Source organism: Gordionus sp. m RMFG-2023, unplaced genomic scaffold (genome assembly GCF_954871325.1).
Source record: "Gordionus sp. m RMFG-2023 unplaced genomic scaffold, tfGorSpeb1-WG-v2 contig_110, whole genome shotgun sequence".
NCBI classification, from domain to species: domain Eukaryota; kingdom Metazoa; phylum Nematomorpha; class Gordioida; order Chordodea; family Parachordodidae; genus Gordionus; species Gordionus sp. m RMFG-2023.
The window spans coordinates 1-7,421 of NW_027050818.1; the positions used below are offsets into that span (position 1 = coordinate 1).

Below are 7,421 nucleotides of genomic sequence, written 5' to 3' on the forward strand. Positions count from 1 at the left end.
ATTCTATAAATACTAATGCCTTTATATTAATTAAAAACATTCATATAGATATAACTATTATATAAAAAAAATTTTTATGTAAATATAACTTTTATATAAAATATTAGAATAAAGAATATAGTATATTTTGCACAAGAATTATAAAAACATTTATGTAAATATAACTATTATATAAAATATAAAATGAATAGAGTATATTTTGCACTGGAAATATAAATTTTTTTATGTAAATATAACTTTTATATAAAATATGAGAAAAAAATGAATATAGTTGCACTGGAATTATAAAAACATCTATGTAAATATAAGTTTTATATAAAATATTAAAATAAAATGAATATAATATATTTTGCACTGGAATTATAAAAACATTTATGTAAATATAACTATTATAAAATATTTAAATAAAATGAATATAGTATTATATTATGCACCGGACTAGAATGATATAAAAAACTATTAAATTAAATTTACATTATTAAAAAGGCGTATATAATTAGCTGTGAAAAAGATATAACTTATTTTATTAATAATTTAGTTAATCTTTTAGACGTAGATGCAAATCGCGTTATAATGTCGTCTATTTTAAATCTTTCAAAAACATCAATTTCGCTGGATATTAGAAGTAAATTTTCTAAAAAGGGGTCAGAAATTTTATTCCGCATTCTAGTTTTATTTATTTTGACTTTGCTCATCACTCTTTCGGCTGAACAAGAAGTAGTTGGTAGAGTCAATAAATATTTATATAATAAATATAAATTAGAATAAGAATTTAATTTATTTAAAAGACGATATGGTAGTATAAATGAATATTTTATCCATTTTTTTGTATTAATTATGTTATCGTTATTGATATCTTCCTCGGTTTCATCGTTTACAATACCTTTAATTATATATAATTTTAAATAAAATATCAATAAATTACTTTCATCAATATATAACCCATCATTCTTTTTTATTTTCAAAAGATCCTTGCAATAAATGATTGCTTGTGAATCCAAATATAAAGATCGAAAATCATTATATTCACGAGCAATATCTTGAGCATTTAATTGGTAAGTATGACAAATTTGAGATATTTGCCACCCTTCTATTCTATCATTGGCTATAATTCCAGCTGGTGTAAAAAGAGATATTTGAGATAAAAAATTTAAACAATCATAATTAAATCTTTCATTTAAATCATTAATGATTGTATCAAGCACAGGGAAAAATATTTCCCTTTTATATCTATAATGCTAAATAATAATTTTAAATCTTTTTTTATTCAACTTGTTTTTTTTTTGTTTAACATAATTATTGAATGCTGTTTGATCAAATTTGAATATTGATTTTATATTATGCAATTCCGTTGTAACATTATTCTTTTTCAAATAACTGTTAGATAAGGAATGCAATTTTAAAAAAATATTATCCCCATTAGCTACATTTTAAAATTATTTATAGAAATCGTAACTAATTTTAACCTCTTAGTCTTTGTAATTTATTTTTTGTGTGTTGTATTAATTTAGTTACCATAGCCAAATCATTACCAACTGCCTGCATTTCAATACAAGCCTCATGTGTGCATTTCAATATTTCTTTCAAAATAAATAGACTTAATATGAAATCTTCATCCTTAATTCTTGTTAATAATCCATCGGCAATAGAAGAGGTGCTTGGGTCATTAGAATCTTTTAATTCATTTAATGATGCTATAATATGTTCATAAACATCTAAAAAAATTTCTACAGCTTTATAAGATGATGACCAATTTCTAAAAAAAGATAAGTTACATTAAAAATATTATATTTACCTTGTTGTATTTTTTATTCTTTTAAGAGATTTTTTAGACTTTGTCATTTGATATTTAACAAACACTCCTTGACGTCTTACCCCATTCATGAAATTATATAACTCATCCAATATTCCCATTACCTTTTTCATTTCTATTTTGCATCCACAAACATGAGCAACTACTAAATTGAGCCTATGTGCATGGCACCAAATATATATGGCTTTTGGAGCCTCTTTCAATATTAAAGCCTGCATTCCTTTGTATACTCCTCTCATATTCCCTGCACCATCCATACTTTGCCCAACCATATAATCAAGAGGAAGACCAAGATCTTTGAACTTAGAAAAAACATGTTTCTTTATATTTTCCCCGGTGGTTTCTGATGTTGTAAAAACATGGATGATCCTTTCTACAGGATGTGGATGCGGATCATCTTCTATATATCTTACAAGTAAAGCAATGCATTCTTTTTTAGACACATCATATGTTCCATCTAATATGATGCTATAGGCACAATTCTCTTTAATTTTTTGAATAATACATTTTATTATTTTTATCTTAATGACTTCAATAATTTTTTTCACATGGCCATATGACAATAAATTTATATAAGGTCTTGAAATTTTATCTGATTTTTTTCTCCTCAATTTTTCGTTGTTATCAATGTATGCCCGTAAAGTTGGAACCGTTTTTGCCATTAATTTTATGAGGCACATAAAATTACCTTCATTCGAATTAGTGCCCCAAAAGGCTATGTTACATTTTATAAGGTATATAATGGCATCAATAATATTATGAACTATATTACGATTTTCCATTATTATATCAAGCCTATTTGATAGAAAATGATCTTGAATACGCTTATTTGCAAGCCAAGTCATGTTGGTGTATTCACAATCCTTATGAATAGAAGATGACTCATGTCTCTCTAAGTCACGCTTAAAATTTTTCCAATTATTTACTCCAAGTTGAGTCCAAAAAGTATTGGATTTAGGGCCACCAAACATAAGACAATAAAGACAAAAGACTTTGTCTAAAGTGGTGCTATAGGATAACCAATTTCTTGGTTTGAGGGAACCATCAATATTAACCTTTTTATAATAGGATATATTCATGCTCCTATTTAAAAGTAGAAATAATGGATGCGTAAAAATTAATAAAAATTAAATTTTTTAAAAACCTTTTGTGAGTAACAGGATATTGAAATATATTTGAACATGGCTGACATGGGCCTATGGAAATTATGAAATTAATCAAGATATTTGTCATTCTAAAGAATATGAAATGAAAAGGGTCATTAGGCTCCTTTTTTTTATATAATTGAATAATATTTGGGCCTTTAATGTTTGAAATATTTTGGCTTGCATTGGGATTGATAATTGGATGAAAAAAAGATATAATTGGGGAATTTTCAATAACTTTGTGTGTTTGCTAATTATTATTAAAGAGTGTATAGTTTTATTTAAATTAAATACCTCATCATTCAAAATCAGCAGATCACTGGAACTGGGCATTGTATGAGAAGATAATATAATTTGGGAATCTTCAGTAAAAGATTTGTGCTAATTATTAAATAAAGAATAATTAAAATTTGTTTATTCATGAAAATATCTGAATATCCTCATTTATTCCCTTCAAAATTATAAAAGAAATCTTATTTAAATTAAGTACCTCATTATTCAAAATCAGCAGATCACTGGAACTGGGCATTGTATGAGAAGATAATATAATTTGGGAATCTTCAATAAAAGATTCATGCTAATTATTAAATAAAGAGTGGTTAAAATTTGTTTACTTATGAAAATCTTAATTTTAATAAAAATTTTATTCTTAATTAAGATATAGAAAAGTGGAAAATATTTCATAATTTATTCACTTCAGAATTATCAAACAAATCTTATTTAAATTAAGTACCTCATCATTCAAAATCACCAGATCACTGGAACTGGGCATTGTATGAGATAATATAATTTGGGAATCTTCAGTAAAAGATTTGTGCTACTTATTAAATAAAGAATAATTAAAATTTGTTTATTCATGAAAATATCTGAATATCCTCATTTATTCCCTTCAAAATTATAAAAGAAATCTTATTTAAATTAAGTACCTCATTATTCAAAATCAGCAGATCACTGGAACTGGGCATTGTATGAGAAGATAATATAATTTGGGAATCTTCAATAAAAGATTCATGCTAATTATTAAATAAAGAGTGGTTAAAATTTGTTTACTTATGAAAATCTTAATTTTAATAAAAATTTTATTCTTAATTAAGATATAGAAAAGTGGAAAATATTTCATAATTTATTCACTTCAGAATTATCAAACAAATCTTATTTAAATTAAGTACCTCATCATTCAAAATCACCAGATCACTGGAACTGGGCATTGTATGAGATAATATAATTTGGGAATCTTCAGTAAAAGATTTGTGCTACTTATTAAATAAAGAATAATTAAAATTTGTTTATTCATGAAAATATCTGAATATCCTCATTTATTCCCTTCAAAATTATAAAAGAAATCTTATTTAAATTAAGTACCTCATTATTCAAAATCAGCAGATCACTGGAACTGGGCATTGTATGAGAAGATAATATAATTTGGGAATCTTCAATAAAAGATTCATGCTAATTATTAAATAAAGAGTGGTTAAAATTTGTTTACTTATGAAAATCTTAATTTTAATAAAAATTTTATTCTTAATTAAGATATAGAAAAGTGGAAAATATTTCATAATTTATTCACTTCAGAATTATCAAACAAATCTTATTTAAATTAAGTACCTCATCATTCAAAATCACCAGATCACTGGAACTGGGCATTGTATGAGATAATATAATTTGGGAATCTTCAGTAAAAGATTTGAGCTAATTATTAAATAAAGATTAATTAAAATTTGTTCATGAAAATATCTGAATATCCTCATTTATTCCCTTCAAAATTATAAAACAAATCTTATTTAAATTAAGTACCTCATTATTCAAAATCAGCAGATCACTGGAACTGGGCATTGTATGAGATAATATAATTTGGGAATCTTCAATAAAAGATTTGTGCTAATTATTAAATAAAGAGTAGTGAAAATTTTAGGCAAATGACTTATTTTATTCTTAATTATAATATATAAATTTTTTTTTAACAAAAGTTGAAATATTTAAATATTCTTATAATTTATTTCCTTCAAAATTGATAAAGGGCATAATAAAAATGTACCTATATATTAAAAATCTTATCTTTAATAAAAATTAAAAGTATTATGCTCAAATTATAGATGAAGAATTGGTTTCTACTAATTCACAAAATTTAAGGTTATTTTTACTTATATTTATTGTCATGAATTAAAATAATATATATAAAAAATTACTTTTTGGAAGTAAGATGTTATTGATTTTTTTTGTAACTTGGTTTCAACCCCATTTGTGATATTGAATGGAATATCTTTATTTAAGGATACCCAATTATTATCCTTTTTGATAGCTATCTTTGTAAATTTGATATCAGATAACTTGACATGAGGATGTTTATGTTTATAATGGTTATTTATTTTGTCACTTCTTATTTTAGAAGTTTTACAATTAATATAGTCACATTTGACTTTATATATTGTTTTGTTACTTGGCATCTAGAATAAAAATGAAATAAATATTTAGATAATATTTTTTTACTCACTGATGGCCATCAAGAATGATGGAGAATCATAATTTTATCCTTTATTTGACGGTGGATGGCTGAATCTTAAAATTCTCCTATCTTATGAGGTGTGATTCAGAAATTAAATTTATATTTGTTTAAATGAGGGTGTAATTTTAAAATTTTCCAGTGGTTTTACAAAATATATTAAAGAAATATATATTTAGATATTTTAATATATGTGCACAATAAATTTTTATTCATTTGTATTATATTTTTAATCTAAAAAATATATTAAAATCTTTTAAAATAAATTCTTATTCATTTGTATTTGTAATTTATAATCAAAAAAATATATTCTAGACCCTTATTGTTTTTAAATTAAAATTCATAAATATACACTCTATTAACATATTTTATAAAAATAATGAAAAATTTACTGATTCAATCATCATCATATAAAGGAAATTTATTATGCACCCATCATTGAATAAAGAAGAAAATTCTGATTACCAGTCATTCATAATGGACTATCAGCTATTAACTTATATTTTTGATAATGTTTTCTTAAAAGATTCCTATTATATTATATGTAAGCTTAATGCATGGTCACAAAAAATATAATATTTTTTGTTATTTATGCCAAAACAATCATGGATCAATATTTCCTCCATTATACACTTCACAATTGATTTCTTTATTTCTTAGTGTCCAACAATTTTTAGAAATGTATGATGCTTTGAAATCATAGTTTCTTTAAATTAACAATCCTAATAAATTTTGCAAATAATTGAAAACAGGCATATTTGTGATTTGCCCATTCATTTATCTTCAAATAAAGTCTGAGAAATGATATATTTTAATCATTGAAATTAGAGACCTTCACTGGCATTGATTTCTTCATCCAGCCTAGGTCATAAGTAAAAATAATTTTCAGGCCCAGTTCATGTTTAATGGAAATCCAAACCCAAACCACATCATAGGTTTCAAAGATTATTCCCAAGCCATATCCAAAAATTTAATTTATTGTTAACAAAAATAAACAATATTTCAGTATATGGAATCACTTTGTCAATTCATTTAATTGAAATCTTTTCTTAAATCAATAATCAAATGAGAGGAATAGATTATCTGTTCATTCTCCCAAGATTTCTATAAATATTTAGAAAAAAGGCCAAATATATTATGGAAAATTTGATGTTATATAAAATTTATCTAATAATGAAATAAAAAATTTATCAATTCTTTTAACAAATTTTTTATCACACAATGGTTTTCACCTCTCACTTATAATTTTGTATATAATTTACACTTACCTCAAAGAATCATTTATCATAAATAGAAATCAATTATGGGTCCAACCTGATTGCCTCACAAAAATGTGGTAATATTTACCCCATTGAAAATGATTATTTAAAAAATTATTAGCAAAAATAATTGCCATGGTTCAAAACCCAGATAACTTATTAAGTATACATATTAAGATTAAATAAAAATAGCTTCATTCTTTATTATATTTATTTATCTATCATCAAATTAAGGAAAATGCAATTATATGCTTAAAAAATTACCTTTTTAAAATCCAAAAATGTTTCTTTATATTGTTAATTGAGTAGGATTATCTTATCATAAAAGGGATTCTTTATTCAAAAGGTCCTTATTATAAAAAAATATATATTGATAATTTAAAATTGATACTGTGAAAATCTAAATCCCATTATGTAAATGAATTTTCTAAAAATTTAAAAAAATAAATATAGTGTATAATATTTATAAATTGACAGATATCTTTTCTTTAATTGACATTTTTCAGAAAATCAACGATAATCATATCGATTATTGGATTTAAAAATATCATAATACAAGTCAAAAATTACCCTCCAAAAATCAATACCTACCCCCCAAAAACAAATGCCTACCCCCCAAAAATCAATATCTACCCCCCAAAATTAATACCTACCCCCCAAAATGCCAATATTTTTTGGAGGCATTTGTCTCCTACCCCCGGCCA

The 7,421-nt window shown here is 23.9% G+C and overlaps 1 protein-coding gene across 4 annotated transcripts; it reads right to left on the minus strand.

Moving 5' to 3' along the window:
• Nucleotides 1–38: 38 nt before the first annotated feature.
• Nucleotides 39–7,218, minus strand: LOC135930614 (zinc finger MYM-type protein 1-like). 4 transcript variants are annotated; one of them, XM_065467440.1, is made up of 18 exons: nt 7,109–7,218; nt 6,982–7,066; nt 5,446–5,530; nt 5,145–5,402; nt 4,753–4,836; nt 4,564–4,647; nt 4,321–4,407; nt 4,128–4,211; nt 3,885–3,971; nt 3,692–3,775; nt 3,449–3,535; nt 3,253–3,339; nt 2,958–3,208; nt 1,796–2,896; nt 1,467–1,756; nt 1,273–1,423; nt 926–1,230; nt 39–883 (listed from the first exon to the last, which is right to left on the minus strand). In XM_065467440.1, the coding sequence occupies exons 4-18, from the start codon at nt 5,400–5,402 to the stop codon at nt 519–521; spliced, it is 3,405 nt and encodes a 1,134-aa protein (XP_065323512.1). In that variant the 5' UTR covers nt 5,446–5,530; nt 6,982–7,066; nt 7,109–7,218; the 3' UTR covers nt 39–518. The 4 variants fall into 4 exon arrangements, with proteins under 4 accessions (XP_065323512.1, XP_065323511.1, XP_065323513.1 ...); XM_065467439.1 differs by having other exon boundaries at nt 5,446–6,562; XM_065467441.1 differs by lacking the exon at nt 5,446–5,530.
• Between the last annotated feature and the right edge of the window lie 203 nt (nt 7,219–7,421).

What these genes read in the sequence shown, in the direction of transcription:
- LOC135930614 (XM_065467441.1), bottom strand. Translation starts at nt 5,402, where the DNA reads ATGCCAAGTAACAAAACAATATATAAAGTCAAATGTGACTATATTAAT. An exon ending in TATCCTGTTACTCACAAAAG is followed by an intron (nt 2,897 to 2,957) that starts GTTTTTAAAAAA and finishes ACTTTTAAATAG; the next exon opens with GAGCATGAATATATCCTATT. An exon ending in TAAATTACAAAGACTAAGAG is followed by an intron (nt 1,424 to 1,466) that starts GTTAAAATTAGT and finishes TTTAAAATGTAG; the next exon opens with CTAATGGGGATAATATTTTT.